The sequence below is a fragment of the Girardinichthys multiradiatus genome, chromosome Y (genome assembly GCF_021462225.1).
Source record: "Girardinichthys multiradiatus isolate DD_20200921_A chromosome Y, DD_fGirMul_XY1, whole genome shotgun sequence".
Taxonomy (NCBI): Eukaryota; Metazoa; Chordata; class Actinopteri; order Cyprinodontiformes; family Goodeidae; genus Girardinichthys; species Girardinichthys multiradiatus.
In genome coordinates this window covers 10,564,386-10,586,201 of record NC_061818.1, presented here as the reverse complement: position 1 = coordinate 10,586,201, position 21,816 = coordinate 10,564,386, and the positions used below count along the sequence as shown (strand labels likewise).

Below are 21,816 nucleotides of genomic sequence, written 5' to 3'. Positions count from 1 at the left end.
TGTTGATTCAAAGTCATACATCAAGTACATAAAACAACAATAGCATAACCAATGCTCCAAAGATTAATTGACCGAAAAGACACCACATTCAATGATCACATAATCAAAATCAAGAGTCACATATGTTGAAATTTCCAATCCTGAATTTATCTGTTGATTAGTTGAATCGAATGACTCCTTGTAGTGGATAAATCCTCTTGAAAACCAAAAGAAATGGTCCAATGATACCAGATTTCTCCTTTTCCTCTCAGACAAACCACATGAGATGTTCTTTCCAGGACTTGGAACGGGCCTGTGAATCTGGGTTCCTGCCACTTCCTCTTGATGACCCAAAGCCAGACCCAGTTGACTCCTGGTACCACAGGGAGCCTCTTGTTCCCTCAGATCCTCTGGAAAATTCTGCAGCTAGGGTCTGCAACTCATTAAAGAACGTGTTAGAAGATAATTGTGCCGATTCACCTGTTTGTCCTGATATCTGCTGTGCTGGTCCCGGGAAGACTCTCCCAGTCTGTAGTTCATGTGGGGTGTAACCTGTGGACTGACTAACAGACATCCTGACAGACATTAAAACCTCTAGCAAAGCATCCACTCAAATTAATTTGCACAGATTTTAGCCATTTTGTTTTCAATGTTTGGTTCACTCTTTCAACCTTGCCCCGTGATTGAGGATGATATACTGTACCAAAAGCATGTTTCAGTCCCAACATTTGCTCCACCTGTTGCAGATCTTTGCTCCTGAAATGAGTTCCATTATCAGATCTTATCTTTTCCGGGAAGCCATGTCTGGGAATGTAATGATTAATTAAACATTTTACCACATACTTACTGTCTTCCTTTCTTGTGAGCCATGCCTCAGGCCATCCTGAATATCCATCCACACAGACCAACCTGTATCTATATCCTCTCGCTGTGGATACCATGTCTTAAACTTACCTGGAAATGGATGCACAGTAGGTTTTGGATTAAATTGTCCGCAAATAGAACAGTTCCTGATCTTCTCACTCACCATATCTTTTAAATACGGGTGCTACCATTGTTCCAGGTTGATAAGCATCTGTGGAATACCTACATGTGCCTGTCCATGTGCCTCTTCCAAAATGTGTTCCCTAATGTTTGGTGGCATCACAATTTTACCCTCAGGTCCTCTCCACAGACCATCTTCTTATTTTGCACCTTTTCTCTTCGACACAGTAAGTTCTTCAGGGGAGAACGCTGGAAACTTTATCCTCTTCACCTATCTGATAATCTTCCTCATTCTTTATCCACAGAAAGATGCTTTGGAGAAATGTCCTTACCTCGTCTTCTGCTCTGGCATAGAAGACTTCAGGGCAAACTTGTATCTGGCCAGAAGCGTCCCTTACTTTCTTGCTAGAGAGGACAGAATCTGAAAGACATTTTCCTTCTGGAGGAACAGGAATTTGATAATAATGGCTCCTCATGATTTGAACGTATAATTTATCTGTCAGTTCCTTTGCAAAGTGTTTGATCTTGTCATTTAGAAATTGGTTCCCTGTAGATTCTGCACACAGGCTGTCAATCTGAGGTTTGATAGACTGAAAATCAAGTTTAGAAATGTGGTCTATCTCCGTGTAGTCTCGATGTTTTGGGCTTTCCTCATTTGATGAAACCTCAGGAACGCATCCAGGAAACATGAAGCACATGAGTCTGTTTGATCTACCTGGGTCATGTTTCAGTTTGACCACCTTTGTGTCACTTGAATCCAATGATATCTCCAATGAAGACACCATACTGCTAAACCGCTGCTTGACAAAGCTGGAAAGTTCTGGTTTGCTGGTTATTTGTTGTCTTCCAGCTGGAGCGGTTTTGAGCATGGATAAAAATAGGCTTCTGATATCACCAACAATTTTTTTCAAGTTAAAATGTGGCGTGCATGAACTTTTCTCATCTTTCTGTCTAACTGAAACTTTGGATTTGCAGAAATGAAGTTCCTCAATGATAGTTTGGCTAATTGCTTCTGCCACTTGAATTGTTTTGAAAGGATCTACTGACGGGCAAAATTCTGTAACATCGTCTGCTGTTTTGGCATCGTATAAATCATCTGAATGTTTCTCTATTATTTCTCTAATTCCCTCACCAACTGAGGCCAGAAAAAAGGGAGATGTTACAACTGCAGAAACACTTTCCTCTGGAAGTTCAAATGCAATCTTTGGTTTTGGTGGAGGCAGATTTGAGGTCTCCTTTTTCTTCATGAATCTGCTCCAGTATCTGTCAGCACAACTTGATCTGGCTCTGTTAAGATGTTTTCGGAAAAATGTAACTGTGTTGGAAACTATTTTGTTGAGATTTCTTAGGTTGGAAAAGCAGCCACTCACATACACGGCAGGTTCCACGGGATAAACGGGGGTCCTTATGATCACCTTTGCAATAGACGTAAGCTTTTGAGAGACCTCCTCTTCCATCAATGAGTTTAACTCCTTCCCACTGTGACAAACATCTGTTGAAACCTGGAGAAACTTGGCCATTTCTGCTGTAATCAAACTGTTTAAATGCACACTGATATTTTCATCAGTTATTGCATAGGCCTCGATATTCTCTTCAATCATTGGAATCAGGATTTTCAATGAATTTTCCACACATTGCTGAAAAATGTCGCTAAGTATGTCAGCCAGAACGCCTGTAATATGTGAATCCTTCAGACCTTGTGAAAGCAAGGTCCACTGTGCCGGTGATAAAGTTTTCAAACGAGGCAATATTATGTCCTCCACGTTGTCAATTGAGATGGAGATATTTCTCTTCGTTAGTCCACTTGACTGAAACATTTTAAAAAGCTTTTTTGGATCCAAAACTCAAAAAAGGACGATCTGCTTTGCTACTCTTCTTGAAGTGACGTGTTTTCAGAATGACAAGAGATTTAACAGAGTGCCTCTGATGCGTCACAATCCGTTACGTCACAAGACGCGTGCGTATTAGACATGACTGGTGAGCGAATTCCCTCGAGAGAACAGACAACAGAAGATTAAAGCGTCAGCTGTCACGTAGCTCTGTAGCCTTAGAAACCTCCCGGAAGTAGTTGACCGCCAACTAGCCTGAATCTTAACAAAAGTTGTAATTTGGGGTTATTTGTGATTAGCTAGTTACTTATGTAGCTCGTTAGTCTTCATAAGTAATCTATAAACAATTCTCCATGTTGTAGAATGAAACTGACAGGTCAATGTTAGCCTACCTGCTAAAGTTCTCCGTATTGAGCTCCAGCTGTCATCTCCTCTCAGTTAATTAATTGGTCTGATTCGCTCCGGAGCTCGTTCGGAGAGGCGTCCCGATCTTCGTCCGTTCTGCCGGGATGTAGGAGTTGAATTTCCCACCACATGTAGCATCTGGAGGTCATAGTTTAAAAAGACTCTTGTAAGCTGTTCGCGGGTTGGTGGCTGCTGTGTCCAGATGCGTTTCTCCATCAGTAGCTGTTCATCAGGGGCTTCAGTGGTCTGCAGGCTCACCATCCGTGCTTTAAAAGATTGGATTGTATTTCTACAAAGCGTTTTGTAGCTACAAGTATGATAGCTGCATGCATGCTTCATTAAAATTCACCTGCTGGTACATTATTGACATTGAAGTCTAAAGTGATTAAATAAATTTGTTATATCTGTAAACTTCAGCAGAGCCTCTTTTAGCAGCTCCTGGACATCATATGCAACAGTTTATGTGGTTTTACTGATCTATATGGTGTTTACTTCAGTGATAAAACCTTAGTCAGTTCTATACAAGCACTTTTTACAATCCGGGGTAAAGACAACCATGCTTTGCTGAAATCTGCAATCTCTCTCCGTAAGGGCCTTATGTAATTTTCTTTCTTGTGTTATTTTGTATATTCATTTTGCATTAGAAATCATCGGACTTATTATCTTTCAAATTAAACTTGCGTTAATCTTAATTTCCTGCTCTTCATCTGTTCTTTCTCACGACATCCGGACTGGGTGAGGTTGAGGCCGCAAAAATATCAGTGATAGTATTATGTTACCTCAACAATAACTATTGCTAACTTTAAAATATTTAAGTATGAGATAATTGTTGTAAATATGAATCTGAGAATATTATTTAATATTAATATTTTAATATTAATATTTTACCAAATAATATTCCGGTCTGTTAAGGATTGTCCTGTGAATACCAGCCCCATTAAGGCGATGGTATTAGGACAGAATAGAAAGGTGTGAGACGAGCTCTGGCATTATTGAACAGCATAAACTCTGCACACACATGGAATTAATTCACACAATTTCTTAAAATACAAGAATTTATTAACAAAAATAAGTCAACTCAAAGTCAAACATATTTCAATCAACAAACTTTTTACTATGCTAAAACAATCCAACTAAACTACCAAGCAGAATTAAAGAATAATGAAGACTAACGGACTATGTACAATATAAACAAGTTGATTAAAGATGATTAGAAATTATGACCAAAAAGAGTGATGCAACATACCATGCAATGTTTATGTTTGAGAACCAAGGATTATCTTGAAGAATCTGGAAGTGAAGTTAGTTTTGGAACTAACTTAGAAAATAATCAGCAACCTTTAGACAACCCTTCACAATGCAAGATCAGATTAAATATTATTGTAATAAAATAATATTTTAAATAATGATCTGCTGAAAAAAACCAACCTCCTGGATGACTAATTCTCAACGGTGTCTAATTAGCTGCCTTCATTTATTAAAATAATATTTGAAGAAATATTATTGAGTATTTTGGAAAAGAGCCAAATCTTTCTGGAGAAATGGGGCTTAATGGTGTTTACTTAGTTATCAACTTTAGTAAATGATGTTCAGGGACTATTATTCACTAGCTTGAAAACTAACAACCTTTCTGTTGACTAGCCTTAATGCTAGCACACGTGTTCTTACCGGCTGGCCGTTGGGCTAACAAAGAAGCTAGCTAAAGTGCTAAGCTAGAGATAGCTTAGCGCCAGAATCAACACATACCTTTAAAATACCAGGGTTAAAATGCATAAGCGCTGACGGCGCATTATGAGCAATGTTCTGGTTAAAACCACCCTTTAAATAAAGTTTATCTTAGCTTTAAAACATACAAAGAACCCGAACCGGCCTGGGTGCTACAGGTAGCATGCTAGCACCAAGATAGCCGAGTTCCACAAAACAAACTTCATAACATGAAAACGTTTAGATCATTTCATCCTAAACCAATCTGTTAATCTGCCCAAAACCCAAACTCTGAACCTGTTGAGGTTGTCCAAGGGCGAAGTTTGAAGATATCCGTCGTGAACAAAGAGTTAGCTTCCCGCTAACTTCTTCAGTTTCCTCCGATCAGGTGACCAGCTGTTCGTTACCGTAAACACGGTTGCGGCCGTCGTCTTTCCTCCAGACTCGGCTTGTCGAAACAGCTTCTCTCGGAACACCGTTTGCTTCTGTGGGGCCTTGAAGAGAAAATGTAAGCAACTCTTACACCTTAATTTCTCCGTTCATGAATGAAAATACCGGATACACAGACAGTATTTCATTCTACTTAACTTTTGCAAATGATCGGTGATCGGTCCTTGGATCCAGTTGAATTTATGTCTTTTTGCCAGCAAAGGACATTCAGCGTGCTGTGTTCCCTCCTGACCCGATGGTCATCGGTGTGGAAGAGAAAGACTTGTGGAAAGGTGGGGCTTTTATTTGGGTATTGGCGCCACAGGAAGTCCGCAGTTACCCCATTTCCTGGCTGTGCTGGAAGAAGGTTAATGCTCTTTATTTTGAAAGGTTCCAGGAAAGTATGTACCGGAGTTTTAGTGTTGAACACCCATGGCTGTGTGGTCCCAACATCATGCATAGCTTTTAACTAAAATCCAGACTGAAGTAAGGCTCTAATAGGAGAAAGAGACTTCATATATATCATATATTTTAGTTCTCACTTTAGGCTTTAACAGAAGACTCCTTTCCAGAAGAAGGAGCTTGAGATGTTAGCTCCTCTCGGGTGTCCTCCATGGGTGAGCTGATTATCTGGCAGGTGCTCTTCCACGGCCGTTAGCTGGGAGGCCGCTTGATGGGCTCGAGGTTAGAATGGTCATTGTCTGACGCACCAGCCTGTGATGGGCAGGAAGAGGGTGACAGGACCAGAGGGGTAAGCAGGGAGGGCTGTAGAAGCAAAATCCTTGTGGACTGGGCAATAGAGACAATGAAATCATTGATCTGCATGCCCGTGTCTCTGATTTTTTGCCTAGTCCCTTATAGGTTTTGTGACAGATTGTACAGTCCATGATCTCACTGAACGCTGCAAACAGCAGCCCAACTCCCAGTTAGGACGCTTAAAGTAGCTGATCCAAGACTTTTAAATTTAAATTCCACAAGGATGTTTAAGTTGACAGATAAAGACAAAAAACTCCGGATGACTTTCAACTTTCTGCTTTTAAATTCAGATAAGAAAAAGGTAGTGGTCTTTGGTCCAGAGCCTTTGAAAAACAACATGTTTAGAACATCAATTTTTCTGGGGGGCACCAACTAGTCCTCCAGTAATAACATAAAGAACCTTGCTGCCAACTTTGTCCAGGACCAGGATCATTTCAATCCCTTATTACACAGGCTATAAGAAAAAAGCAGATCTGATAAGCTTGTGGTGGTAACACCATTGTTAACTCAAAAGGTCAGGATTTCACCTTAACAATAGTACCATGTAAAAGTAGCCAATGATGACATTTAAAAAATAGAATAATATTAGTTCTCTCTGGTTTTCTTAAGTAGTGCTGCTGAATTTTACAATAGTTGTAGAGGAGCTGTATTGGAATATGGAAGACCACAAAGCAGAACACTGCAGTCACCTATTCTGCATCTTATAAAAGCATGTAATACATTTTCTGTATTGGACCCAGAGACAAACTGTGAAATTTTGGATATGTTCTTAAGATGATAAAATCCATTTATCATTACATTTTTAAAATGATATCAACAAGTGTCAGCTAGACCTAAATATAATGCCCACATTTATTGATTGGTCTGGAGGGTTTTAAATGGGACGTAGGCAAAGAAAGGCATACAACATCCCTTAGTGGACTTCTGGCAGCAAAATGTACATATTCCAAGACATGTATACATATACATACAGATATACATATGCATATACATGTGGGATACTGTTTATCCATTATTTGGATGGGGGTACAAATTTTGGCAGGGTCAGCCTGATATTTTTTGCATCCCCCTTGCAGCTGACGTCACACGCTCACCGAACTCTAACCGCCGCCATATTGAGTACCTTCTTTGGTGCCCCGGTCGTTGAAGAAGCCGTCCGTGTGTTGTGCAGTTGGGTGTGATAATAAGAAAGGTGACCCAAATATTTCTTTTTATCGCTTACCGAAAGAGGAAGAACATCGTCAGAGATGGCTGTCAGCAATCAGAAGGGCTAACTGGACGCCGACTGCAAGTAGCCGTCTGTGCAGTGCACATTTCGTATCATGTGAGTTTCAAAGCACGTCCGGAGATCTAGCTCAAGCTACTTCCAACTGGATTTCATATCTTGAACATATTTTTCAGAAACTTAAGTGATTAGAATGAAACTGATTAGACACCGTGTGTAACAAATGCATTTGATATGAAGATCTGAATATTTTGCTTCAGAGATTGCAGTTGTTAGCTTAGATATCTGTCTACAGCAGGATCTTTGAGATTAATGTAGTATTTTTACATTCCATTCAATTGAACTTACGCAACATAATGACAGTAAAATATACAGCAACAGAAGTTGAAATCTTACAGTATTACAAGCTAATAAGCTTGATGATATATTGTGCTGATCTTAGATTAACCTAGCAAGATGTTTCATTTCTCTGGTTTCTTCGTTGTAGCTGCTTTGGACACAGACCTAGTTACATTAACTGAAACCTTTGTCTCATCAGGTGCAAAAAGCCAAAACCCACTAAGCCCAGACTACGTGCCAACAATATTTCCTCATCTAAGTTCTCCAAACAAGCGAAAGAGGATTTATCAAATGGCCAGATTTGAACACACTCAGGCTCTAAAAAGAAAAAGAGCAGTGATTGATGCTGACAAAGGAGAGACGGGAAAAGCAAGGGAAAGACAGGAGGTGGATGATGATGACCAGCAGGATGGAGAAGACAGACAGGAGGTTGGATTGGCGATGGATGGTACCTGTACCAATGCTTCTTGCCAAGTCACAATTAAAAGACTCAATGAAGAATGTATGAGATTAAGGACTGAAATCTGTAAACTCAAGGGTGAAGTAGATTCATTAACATTCAGTAAAGAAAGTTTCCAAGGCAAAGATGAGAAAGTCAATAAGTTAACTGGCCTGCCTTCTTACTGTAAATTGATTGTTGTATTCTCTTTTATATCACCATTACTTAATGTTAAGTCATGTTTGTCACCTTTTCGGCAGTTTCTACTAACATTAATGCGCTTGAGAATTAATTTACCACTTTTCTTTCTAGGTCATTGTTTTCATACATCAACATCAACCGCTAGTAGGGTTTTCAACAACACACTGAATGTTATGTACAGGTCCTTCTCAAAATATTAGCATATTGTGATAAAGTTCATTATTGTCCATAATGTCATGATGAAAATTTAACATTCATATATTTTAGATTCATTGCACACTAACTGAAATATTTCAGGTCTTTAATTGTCTTAATATGGATGATTGTGGCATACAGCTCATGAAAACCCAAAATTCCTATCTCACAAAATTAGCATATTTCATCCGACCAATAAAAGAAAAGTGTTTTTAATACAAAAAACGTCAACCTTCAAATAACCATGTACAGTTATGCACTCAATACTTGGTCGGGAATCCTTTTGCAGAAATTACTGCTTCAATGCGGCGTGGCATGGAGGCAATCAGCCTGTGGCAGTGCTGAGGTCTTATGGAGGCCCAGGATGCTTCGATAGCAGCCTTTAGCTCATCCAGAGTGTTGGATCTTGAGTCTCTCAATGTTCTATTCACAATATCCCACGGATTCTCTATGGGGTTCAGGTCAGGAGAGTTGGCAGGCCAATTGAGCACAGTGATACCATGGTCAGTAAACCATTTACCAGTGGTTTTGGCACTGTGAGCAGGTGCCAGGTTGTGCTGAAAATGAAATCTTCTTCTCCATAAAGCTTTTCAGCAGATGGAAGCATGAAGTGCTCCAAAATCTCCTGATAGCTAGCTGCATTGACCCTGTCCTTGATAAAACACAGTGGACCAACACCAGCAGCTGACACGGCACCCCAGACCATCACTGACTGTGGGTACTTGACACTGGACTTCTGGCATTTTGGCATTTTCTTCTCCCCAGTCTTCCTCCAGACTCTGGCACCTTGATTTCCGAATGACATGCAGAATTTGCTTTCATCTGAAAAAGTACTTTGGACCACTGAGCAACAGTCCAGTGCTGCTTCTCTGTAGCCCAGGTCAGGCGCTTCTGCCGCTGTTTCTGGTTCAAAAGTGGCTTGACCTGGGGAATGCGGCACCTGTAGCCCATTTCCTGCACACGCCTGTGCACGGTGGCTCTGGATGTTTCTACTCCAGACTCAGTCCACTGCTTCTGCAGGTCCCCCAAGGTCTGGACTCGGCCCTTCTCCACAATCTTCCTCAGGGTCCGGTCACCTCTTCTCGTTGTGCAGCGTTTTCTGCCACACTTTTTCCTTCCCACAGACTTCCCACTGAGGTGCTTTGATACAGCACTCTGGGAACAGCCTATTCGTTCAGAAATTTCTTTCTGTGTCTTACCCTCTTGCTTGAGGGTGTCAATAGTGGCCTTCTGGACAGCAGTCAGGTCGGCAGTCTTACCCATGATTGGGGTTTTGAGTGATGAACCAGGCTGGGAGTTTTAAAGGCCTCAGGAATCTTTTGCAGGTGTTTAGAGTTAACTCGTTGATTCAGATGATTAGGTTCATAGCTCGTTTAGAGACCCTTTTAATGATATGCTAATTTTGTGAGATAGGAATTTTGGGTTTTCATGAGCTGTATGCCAAAATCATCCGTATTAAGACAATAAAAGACCTGAAATATTTCAGTTAGTGTGCAATGAATCTAAAATATATGAATGTTAAATTTTCATCATGACATTATGGAAAATAATGAACTTTATCACAATATGCTAATATTTTGAGAAGGACCTGTATTTCTGGCTGTGTAATATTATAAGGTGGCCAAGCAGAGATCAGATTTTAATTAGTCTTCCCTTGTGTTACAGAAAAAACTTCAAAAATTGCACTAGTATTATTGACTGCTTTGAGATATTCATTGAAAGACCTAAAGAGATGAGAGCACGTGCACAAACCTATTCACAATATAAACATCATAATACAGTTAAGTATCTCATTTCCATAACACCACAAGGGGTCATTAGCTTTGTTTCAAAAGGTTGGGGTGGTAGGACAAGTGATAAGTATGTGACGGAGCATAGTGGATATCTTGACCTGTTGTCCCCTGGGGATGTGGTTCTTGCTGACAGAGGGTTTAATGTAGCAGATTCTGTAGGACTTGTCAATGCACAACTCAAGATACCTGCCTTTACCAAAGGAAAAGCACAGCTTCACCCAGAAGAAATCGAGTCGTCGAGAGGACTGGCAGCTGTGCGCATCCATGTGGAGAGAATTATAGGACTTGTAAGGAATAAGTACTCTATTTTGCAAGGAACCATACCCATATCACTTTGTTATTCAGCCTCAGATGGACTCACGCCACTAGACAAAATGGTGAAAGTGTGTTGTGCCCTCTGTAATCTTTGCCCTCCTGTTGTTCCACCAGAGAGATGACATGCAGAATTAAACATCCCAACCCACAAAGTATTTCATTTTGAAATAAATCTGACTTTTGTTGATCAAACAATATACTTGTTTCATTATTACAATATTTAATGTTTTAAAGGTTTACTACTGAAGAGAAACATGAGAAACATGTCACCATTTTTCAATTGTGATTTTAATAACGCACAAAATTAAGACAGGATTAAAAACAAGACAAGAAAATCATCCCACGTCCTCATCTTCCTCTCCTCACAATGTAGATTTTATTTGCAGTAATTCTACTTGAAATGAAATATACACTGAAAGAAGTGATGGAAAGAGGATAGTAAGGAGGAGAGGAAGGAAGGGAAGGAGAGAGGCAGGAAGAGAGGTTGAATATTATAATTCCAATTATCTTGTTACAATACATCAAAATAATAGAATTGGAATTAGAATATCCCTCCTCTCCCACTGCCCCTCTTCTTCCCTTCCTTCCTCTCCTCTTCCCTCCTCATCTATGCTTGTCCCTCTCCTCAGTGTAGATTTTATTTCAAGCATATCATTAGAATAAGAACAATAGGGAATAAAGAAGGCAGGTTAAACACAACTTTAAAAGATCACAAGACAATCGCAGTACCTTAATAATAAGGTATTTCGACTTAGTTGGAAAATAACCCGAAGTGGGATTACTGGAATGACACCATGTTTATAAGTGGAAAACTCTGGCATCAGAACAAAAGGAAACAAAACCTTAGGCTAAATATTATTGAATATCTTTTTGTTATGTTAGCTTTGTACAATGTCTGTTGTATAACAGTGTAGTTCCTCAGTTTGGCTTTATCTTCCTGCATTCATAACATTTCCACACTTTTGGAACCCTTGTCATCTGCAAGCAAGACCTGTGAAAGTGTCCTCGCTTGCATAGTTTTGATGCGCAGATGACTACATCCTCTGGAGCTCCCTGTGGTTCACCACAGTAGCATCCTGTATGTGGCTGTTTCTCTGAGATTGGGGAGACCACTGTGCGTGGTACCGTGTAGTACTTTCCCAAAAGTTCTGGCAGAAGTCTAGTTTTGATGAACTGCACTACTCTGCTGTACGTCTCACTGAAGAACACGTCATCAAACTGAATGCGTTGTATAAACGTTTCAGTGGGACTCCACACAACAAAGTCACAATACTGTACACCTGCAATACGCATTTGGGCTTGAACTTGTGACATGTATTTGTGATTTGCCTTCAGTGTCATCACATTGTCCTTTTCCACTAGACAGAAGTTTGTGTCAGTGTTACAGCTGTTGGCAAGAGAGCTATTTTTGAGGGTAAAGGCACATTTTATTTCAAGCACACCTTTACCATGGCAGACACATGTAATGATCCCATCTGGCGATGCACCAATCCATGGCAAAGATGTGTTGATGATGAGGCCTGCTGTTGTCACCTGGAAATCTGTGTGATGACCTTGCAAGGCTTTGATGTAATGTATCCTTGCTACTGGCTCATTTAGATTTCCCCATCTAGAAAAATGATGTTACACATGAATTAGATTGACTCCTACTTACAACAATCACAACCTACAGTATACTACTTCACATCTAAAACCTGTGCATTAGCTGTTATGCAAACATGATCTAACTATGCATTGTATACATTATCTAACTGTGTAATTACCTGACTTTTCGACAGAGCAGAAATGAAATAGTGGAAGTGTTAGGACTGGGATCTTATCTTGAGCTTGCATCACTTAAGTCTTTGAAGTGTAATGATAATAAATTTGTTACTCTGCAATATCCCTTAAACATTAAATAAAAACCAACCCTGGGTAAACCTGGTTGGTTATGTAGCCTTTCCATATGCACTTCTGTCTTTACCTCACTGCCTCAGAAGAATCCTGACAGGATCGAGGGTAACAAATCCTTTTAATCAAGGATATGGCACTGTCCGTCCTGCCTGCCTCATGGAAGACCGATGCTGTGACTCTGCCTGCTCTTGGCTCAAACCACACCTTGCTGGCTGACTGTTCTCTAGTTGCCTTTTCTACTGAAAATGACTGCAAGATGTTTTGAACACTGAAGATTAGTTAAATGCAGTTTTTAATTTTGATACTTCTTTTTATATTAGTGTTAAGCCAGGGGTCTGCAACCTTTACGTTCCAAATTTGCCCTCGGCCCAGCTAAATAACACTCGTTTAGAGCCACAAATGTTACATGACCTTTTAAGTAAAAAGTAGTTTTTTAAAAAGGTCTTCAGGAAAAAAAAAACATTAGTTGGTTCTTTTTTATTTTTAGCCTATGTTATCAAGACCCACTGTGGAAAATCCAAAGAGCCACTTGTAGCTTTGGAGCCTTAGGTTGCGGACCCTTGTGTTGAGCAAAGTACAAATAGTATACTTAATACCAGTACTTACCCAATATGCATTTACCAGAAGCTTTTACCAAAAGTGTAGTAATCTTATTGAATATACAGGTCCTTCTCAAAATATTAGCATATTGTGATAAAGTTAATTATTTTCCATAATGTAATGATGAAAATTTAACATTCATATATTTTAGATTCATTGCACACTAACTGAAATATTTCAGGTCTTTTATTGTCTTAATACAGATGATTTTGGCATACAGCTCATGAAAACCCAAAATTCCTATTTCACAAAATTAGCATATCATTAAAAGGGTCTCTAAACGAGCTATGAACCTAATCATCTGAATCAACGAGTTAACTCTAAACACCTGCAAAAGATTCCCCTTTAAAACTCCCAGCCTGGTTCATCACTCAAAACCCCAATCATGGGTAAGACTGCTGACCTGACTGCTGTCCAGAAGGCCACTATTGACACCCTCAAGCAAGAGGGTAAGACACAGAAAGACATTTCTGAAGGAATAGGCTGTTCCCAGAGTGCTGTATCAAGGCACCTCAGTGGGAAGTCTGTGGGAAGGAAAAAGTGTGGCAGAAAACGCTGCACAACGAGAAGAGGTGACCGGACCCTGAGGAAGATTGTGGAGAAGGTCCGATTCCAGACCTTGGGGGACCTGCGGAAGCAGTGGACTGAGTCTGGAGTAGAAACATCCAGAGCCACCGTGCACAGGCGTGTGCAGGAAATGGGCTACAGGTGCCACATTCCCCAGGTCAAGCCACTTTTGAACCAGAAACAGCGGCAGAAGTGCCTGACCTGGGCTACAGAGAAGCAGCACTGGACTGTTGCTCAGTGGTCCAAAGTACTTTTTTCGGATGAAAGCAAATTCTGCATGTCATTCGGAAATCAAGGTGCCAGAGTCTGGAGGAAGACTGGGGAGAAGGAAATGCCAAAATGCCAGAAGTCCAGTGTCAAGTACACACAGTCAGTGATGGTCTGGGGTGCCGTGTCAGCTGCTGGTGTTGGTCCACTGTGTTTTATCAAGGGCAGGGTCAATGCAGCTAGCTATCAGGAGATTTTGGAGCACTTCATGCTTCCATCTGCTGACAAGCTTTATGGAGATGAAGATTTCATTTTTCAGCACGACCTGGCACCTGCTCACAGTGCCAAAACCACTGGTAAATGGTTTACTGATCATGGTATCACTGTGCTCAATTGGCCTGCCAACTCTCCTGACCTGAATCCCATAGAGAATCTGTGGGATATTGTGAAGAGAACGTTGAGAGACTCAAGACCCAACACTCTGGATGAGCTAAAGGCCGCTATCGAAGCATCCTGGGCCTCCATAAGACCTCAGAAGTGCCACAGGCTGATTGCCTCCATGTCACGCCGCATTGAAGCAGTCATTTCTGCCAAAGGATTCCCGACCAAGTATTGAGTGCATAACTGTACATGATTATTTGAAGGTTGACGTTTTTTGTATTAAAAACACTTTTCTTTTATTGGTCGGATGAAATATGCTAATTTTGTGAGATAGGAATTTTGGGTTTTCATGAGCTGTATGCCACAATCATCCGTACTAAGACAATAAAAGACCTGAAATATTTCAGTTAGTGTGCAATGAATCTAAAATATATGAATGTTAAATTTTCATCATGACATTATGGAAAATAATGAACTTTATCACAATATGCTAATATTTTGAGAAGGACCTGTACAATAATATAAAAATATAAAAAATAAGGAAGTGCTTTACAAATTTAGTGAAGAATTAGACAGCCAATGCACATACCTCTTTTTCCGTTAGCTGAAGATCATCAAAGACCTTTTCACTCTCTACCAGTAGTGATGATAAATCTGCTTGTAATCTTGCATTCGAGAAGAGACTTGTCAGAGGTTGTGGCAAGTTCAGTTGGACAGTCTTTGGTATGTATTTGTCAGAGTGACCCGCGATGACAGACAAAATAGCCGTTCCGTTGGGATTTCCTTCCTGGACATCACACTCATGCAGCTGTTGGAAGAACCTCATGTATTCATCCTCTGAAGGGACAGGAATGCTGGGCAGTGTAGTGGATTTTGATTTATTCTTCTTGGTCATTGATATTTTGCTCAGTTCCTCATACTGGATTTGAGATGTTTTGCCTGGAATGACCCAGGCACAGGCCTTCTGAGTGCTGGACTGTCCATCTTTGACATTGACTGCTGCCAGTAGTGCATACATCAGTGCAGCTGCATGGGAGCATGCTTCACCCAATCCTGCTTTACAGGTGCAGTGAGCCATTAGCACTGTCCCATCCTCTCTGACAACAACCCAGGGTTGTGTGGGTGTGGCATTTATGGCCTGAGAGTGACTTTTTGCAACAGTCAGGAGCTTGATGTTCGTTCACCCACCCCTTGAAATTTCAAAATTGTTTATTTGGGACCTTAACATCACTCTTGCATTAATCATTAGTCCTGCTCTATGTTTCAGTGGATGATTTAAATGATCCTAGCTTACCCCTTTGCAATGCTAACAGTGTTAGCCGCTGTTTACATCAAGCATAAAGATCAGTAGAACACGACTTACCTTTGCTTTACACAAGAATATTTTCTTGTTCTTCTGATACCATATTTTCGGGTCAATGACCCAGCCAGCCGTGAAATATCGATAGGCATCCGTGGTTTTAAAAGCTTTCAGACTTTCCCCGGTGTATGAAGACGGGTTGTGTATCAGATATATGTATAAGTCGTGGAAGGAAAAATCTGGAAGCCTGTCAGTTGATGAAAGGTGTTGAAAACAGTCTGCAGGAACTTCGTATGGATCGCATCCAATAACAGCGATTTTTTCGTTGTATCGTTTAAGTTCGTGGGGATTTAAATGAGAACGATCCATTCTGGTCTGAAAGAAAGCGCCACGGAGCTTAGCGTTCGGTACTCAACATGGCGGTAGCAAGGTAGCGTGCGTGATGACATCATCCTCCTGAAACGCATCTATTGTATAAAGAGCTAACAGCTCCAAAATTTCTGGAGTAGTTTTTCACTATAAGAAGTGTTTATGATCCAAAAATCAAGAACGTGGGACATTGTTAGTCCATTTTTGGAAATGGTAGAGTCTGTTTCCCCAAAAGACGGTGGAAATGTGTTGGCTGACTTATTTAAAGATTAGGACAGAAAGACTTAAAAATGCAAAGACCACTAATCATAATCTAAGGATAGCAGTTTAAAACAAAATACAAAGCCTGATGTTGGTGATGGTTGGATACTTCCAGCTTGCATGACTCTGCTTTATGAACTCAGGAAGGTGGATGTCTGCTTTTAGCAGAGAGACAAGCGACGATCTAATAACTCAAAGCAAATAGTATTTTCGTGAGACATCTGAAAATGACCACAGAGCCGTTTACTTTTGAGAACGCGTTATATTCAGTGATCAGTCAAGTTTAAACAGACGTGATTATCCTCATAGTAGGCAACTTCGGTAAAGTTAGAAAGATATTCACAGATTCGGCTTTTCCGGATGAATAACTCATCAGCTGAACATTGCTTCTACAAAACCGACACCTCTGCAACCACAGCAATCGTATTTTCCTCAAAGTGAGCCTACCACCGCGCTGGTAGAATATGGAAGCAAATCGTTACCATATTTCAAATGAAAAAGCATTTCCAGAAATGCTTTTTCATTTTAAGAATGTGGCTGCATTATTTGACCCATAAATAAAATTAGTAATCAATCATCCTATTTGCATTTTCTTCTTCACGACTGCACATTTTATGCCATAATCAAAAAGAAAACAAAGCAGACATTGCTTTTTCGTTTTCGTGGTCTGCCCGCAAAGTACTGCCCAGAACTCGAAAACGAAAAAGCATTCCGAGTGGCGGGTGCAGCAGAATGACGTCAGCAGCCGCTCTTCCTCAGCTCCCTGCTGACTGAGCTACCCAGCTTGTTCGGTAGGGGGCGCTGTGCACGTCTGCATTGCATTTGTAGCACCCTTACTGCTAGGCAGGGGTATGTAGGCTACTGGGCCAGTTCTAGATTCGCTAGTGGTGAAGATAAGGTAATAAGAACCAGGATAAGAACAATTTAATTGTAAGCCGGCAGTTTAATTAATACAAAAGACAAGACAAACAGTTAAATAATTCCAAGCATGCTAATTTGCATATGGTACCTTTAGAACACTCCCTATGTTATATTTCTCCTTATTTTGTATTAAGGATTTAAATAAAAGGAGTTTAAACTCAAATATATTCCTGGTCTAATTTTTATTTCTATTTTGTTTATTGACCGGTCATCTAGCCTAATTTTGGGTAATAATTTGATTCTGTATGCTTAATTTTAGGATTAAACTGATCTTCAGATTTACACAATCTACCCATATTACTTCTCTTTAGATCAACAGTGACACTTTAAATTATCTTTACAGTTATCCTCTAAAGCTCTGTCACAATACAAAAGTTTCAAATAAAATCAACATAACTTGCAAAACAACAATAGAACAATGTTTCCATGGTCTTTAGTTTAACAAAGACTTCAAATGTTCATCAGCAGTGTGTGCTAGGTTTTACACACTTCCCCTTTAAAGTTCAGTCAACTCAGAGAAAAAACTCCAATCCCTACCACGACCTTGGTGTAGCAGTGAGTTTAGAGTAAAGATGGTTCTGATGATGGTCCTAGGAATCGTGGGTTGGCTCGCCACTGGACTCTCCGAAGTTTCAGACCAAAATACAAAGTCTTCTCAAGGGGAAATAAAACCTGGCCTGTCATACAGACCACGAGGGATATCATTTTAGTCCATTTAGAAAAAAAAATTAAGTAATTAAATCAAAATCTAAACATTTGCAGTGCTACGTGTCCAAGAGAAAACGTAAAATGGCGGCTGCTCTTTCATCTATGCCGCCTACGTCAATCTGGGCAGGTTTTCACATCAAATAAACCCGAATCGCAAAAAAACATAAATACACAGAGGCATTAATGTTGAAAATAAAACAAATTATTTAAAATCACCGTTTCTCGCTCTCTGTCAGCTACAACAGTGCTTGCATGGAGCTTAATTACCTCATTACGAACGCGCCAAAAAGCAATCATTTACAAAAGAAAACTTACCAAAGCTCGTCCTATTAAGGGTTTTAGTCTTTTTCCAGATCACGCTCCTCCCTCAGAAAGAAAAGGATTAAGAGTCCTATGGAAATGTTTAATTATCCTCCAACTTTATCGTGCTAGCAGCTACTTTGAGGGAGGGGCGCTCCTGGAAAACTTTATTGACAACAAAGCAGTTTACAACATTGCTTTTAAATAGAAAATACCCCATGAACCATTTATGAGGGCATCTACACTTAACTATCATAATGTGTATATATATTTTATTTTTATTTAAAAAATTTATTTTTTACTTTTCCCAGTAATATTTAATAACTATTTTTTTTACGTATTTATCAACTACCTATGTACTGTTAAACCATCAAAATGTTCTAACTTTTTGACAAGAGTTACACATTACATTGCAACCGTGCTGAGAAATTGATTGAATTGCAGCAGGGCCAAGCTCAATTTGTGGCAGTGGCAGGCAGAACTGGTAGTTCCATAGTAGAAGGTGTATTGTCATTAAAATCATTTTATGTGTATGTAATCTCACATTTCTCAAACTACATTTCTGGGATTGGAAAATAATACTTAAAAAAAAATATTGTTATTTCCCAAAGACTATAGCCTAAGTAGCCAAATATTCAGTAAAACCTCTTTTGCTAGATGTAAGATAGAAAAAAAAACCATCATGAATACCAGTTTGCTCTATCAATCAAATAGCTTTGGATAATGGGCTTTAATTTTAATGATGTTTAAATAGCTTTTTTGTATTTTTCTACCATTAAAATATATATAAAATGGTCAATAACTTTACTATGGCATGTTGTAGTGCCATCAAACTCATAGCACACATAGAGCACATTATCTTGATCATACTACAACTCTTACTTTGGGACAATATGCCACAGATATTACACATATTCTCCATGTAACATTATGTTTTTTTTTTTTAGGTATTATTATCCAAAAAGACAATGTTAGAAGTTGCCCTGCGATGGACTGGCGACCTGTCCAGGGTGTACCCCGCCTCTCGCCCATAGACTGCTGGAGATAGGCACTAGCTCCCCCGCGACCCACTATGGAATAAGCGGTAGAAAATGACTGACTGACTGACAATGTTAGAAGTTGTAGGGCGACATAAAAATCATCACATCTACCGGTATTCCATATCACGTTGTTTACACTGCAACAACTTTTAAACAACTCACAAAGTTGTGACAAAAAATGTATTTAAGCATCTTTTCCCAAAATACGAGTGGCAAGCTCCTCAAAATCAAATAAACATCATTAAAAGAACCCAGGTCTTCAGAGCATCTCCACATCTCACTGCCCCCCTGATCCCAAGACACCACTCTGGGAAACCCTTGATAAAATGCATTTAGTGTCTGTGGAGAGGGAAGATGTGGAGGTGTGTATTTTTAATTAATTGATTTAATTTTAAAATTGACTGCTTTAATATGACAAATATGTCCTATGAACAAATACACATTAGCAGAAAAGCATTTGTTACGTTGTACTAATAACCCTAGATGTTTTTCTCAGATCTCTGCAGTAAGACGAGTCCAGTCTGGAAGGGACTCACCTCCGAAATAAGAATTTAGCAGGTATTTTAAATACTTTTTTTTATTATTCTCAAATAATTACATGTTAAATTACATGTTTCTTTGTGGCTAGAAGGGGAGAAGGACAGTTTTAATGTCTGTCTGTCAGCCGCTAAGAGCAATGCACTTCTGTTAGCAGAAAATGGGCTTCTCAGATCAGCTTGAACAATAAATACTCAGAGGCTGTTAATCCCAGCAACAGCAGATAGTCAGTCTCCTTCAACACCAGAATTTGATTCAAACAGTGAAAGCTGATTTCAAATTGAGCAGATTCACAGTAAAGGTCACCGTACAAAAACATTCAAACTAATTATAAATGCAAATTAAAGTTATGTATCTGAGGAAGCCAGCTGACTGTGTTGAATCTTCACTTTTGTTACAATCTCCCATAGACTTCAACATTGTTTTTTCATGAAGTACATTACCTGCTTAAAAAAATTCTGTTATTGCAACAGAACCACTTCTTCATGGCAGTGTCCCTTTAAAGGGAGGTGGCAGTGATGCAAGAACTGCATGTAGAAGAAGGTCTCCATCTCCCACATGAAAATGTCAAAGACGCCATTTGGGCAGCAGCTGCAGTTGTGCAGTTTTACAAAGATGGAGGTATGTTATTGACAAGTAGTTCATGGTTTGAACTTTTACACATGCAAATATGCAGATATACATACTTACAACCAGGCCATATTGAATAATGCATCGTCTACACTATGAAGTTCATATTGAAATAAAAACTGGATATTTGTTTACCTAACATTTTTGCCTTTTCATTCTGTCACCTTTTGGTTTCATCAGATACTCTGGTTCAGCTGCTGAGATTCTGCACCTCAGGAGTAACATAGTCTTTTGACTGTCACTATCTTTGTTTTGAGTCTGTATCTTTGTGTTTTATTCTTTCAACTCGAGTAAAAGTCACAAACTTAAAGAGCAGGTTCAAGACCCTTTTTTTTATACGAAGTAATGTGTCGCGTATGAAAGAACTCAAGAGGTCTAGACTAGTGCGAACTTCCCGCACCTACAATAAGTCAAAAGACTGTTCTCAAGCAGGATTCTTTCAAGAGCAAGTCAGGAAGAGGTTCACCAGACCAGCGGTAGACAACATCGCACAACGCCTGTTGGAGTTGGAGAAATGAAGCCCACTCAAGTTGAGCCTCTTCAAGGACAAAGGAAGCTTCTCCCCGCATCGGGTTGGTTACTAAGCTAACTTGCTAATGGAGCCAGCGCTTGTCAAGGCCTATTTATCCTGGAGTTGTAAAGAAATCTGGCACATAAAAGATCTCTTTCACATGTGTGTGTGAACGTTTTAAGAAGAGTTCGAAGCTGTTTGGAAGCTTACAGTTTATGTGTTGTGGAAATATAAATGCATTATTATTAGTAGATAAGACTAAGATATATTTGGGATTTGCTGCTTATAGATTGATTATTATTAGGAGTTTTTAGTTATGCTTTTGAGAGTTAGAAAAATCCTTAAACATTAGCTTCTAGTGTGGTCACACAATGAGTGTTTATTATTCAAGGTTAAAGGTTGCAGGTGTTTTCTGTCTGTATCGTGAGAAGCTGGCAGTGTATTAGGGAGGCATGGTACTCCTCTCCCTGAAGATTCCTGAAGACGTGCGGGAAACAATTCTTTAATTAAATGATGAAATGTATCTCTGTTTCTTTGATACTGTTGCCGGGGAGACATCCACAGACAGAATGATTGTGTATGTGTACTGCATAGCAGCGTGGGGTATAAAATGTAATGTAATGCAGCCCCCAAGGAGACAACACACAGACGTTTCCAGGTACCCATGTAAGTGTGTGTCTCCTCTCTGAATTCAGATTGGTTTTAATAAACTTGTGGAAACGTGCAACTGATCTCTGACTGAGGATTGTCCTTTGGGGTGCCAAATAAAAAGAATCGATGAGAGGTGAGGAGTAATGTAAGAGTTAACGGATGGCCAGTAATGTTTTCCTACCTCGACAGTTGGGGCCATGACCCGGATCTGGCACTAACTAAGGGATAATTAATTGACTACGAGGCGGACGTCGTTCTACAACACCACAGGGTCGACCCAAAACAAAAGGTAAGGAAATCTATATTTATTCTCCTTTTGCCTGCTAATAGTGTAGGTGGTGTTGTGG

At 39.8% G+C, this 21,816-nt stretch overlaps 1 protein-coding gene and 1 long non-coding RNA gene across 3 annotated transcripts; both read right to left on the bottom strand.

Moving 5' to 3' along the window:
- Positions 1–5,629: 5,629 nt before the first annotated feature.
- On the bottom strand, positions 5,630–20,537 carry LOC124863908. Its single transcript, XR_007037214.1, has 3 exons — positions 18,116–20,537; positions 5,873–6,044; positions 5,630–5,687 (listed from the first exon to the last, which is right to left on the bottom strand). It is a non-coding gene; the product is annotated as an uncharacterized LOC124863908 (long non-coding RNA).
- Positions 11,230–15,989, bottom strand: LOC124863907. Of its 2 annotated transcripts, XM_047358463.1 has the most exons (3): positions 14,831–15,989; positions 12,557–12,735; positions 11,230–12,202 (listed from the first exon to the last, which is right to left on the bottom strand). In XM_047358463.1, exons 1-3 carry the CDS (start codon positions 15,317–15,319, stop codon positions 11,512–11,514), a joined length of 1,359 nt encoding a protein of 452 aa, XP_047214419.1. In that variant the 5' UTR covers positions 15,320–15,989; the 3' UTR covers positions 11,230–11,511. The 2 variants fall into 2 exon arrangements, with proteins under 2 accessions (XP_047214419.1, XP_047214420.1); XM_047358464.1 differs by lacking the exon at positions 12,557–12,735 and having other exon boundaries at positions 11,681–12,202.
- Positions 20,538–21,816: the final 1,279 nt, after the last annotated feature.

What these genes read in the sequence shown, in the direction of transcription:
- LOC124863907 (XM_047358463.1), bottom strand. Translation starts at nt 15,319, where the DNA reads ATGGCTCACTGCACCTGTAAAGCAGGATTGGGTGAAGCATGCTCCCAT. An exon ending in TTCAGCTAACGGAAAAAGAG is followed by an intron (nt 12,736 to 14,830) that starts GTATGTGCATTG and finishes AACATCTTGCAG; the next exon opens with TCATTTTCAGTAGAAAAGGC. An exon ending in GATTCTTCTGAGGCAGTGAG is followed by an intron (nt 12,203 to 12,556) that starts GTAAAGACAGAA and finishes TCATTTTTCTAG; the next exon opens with ATGGGGAAATCTAAATGAGC.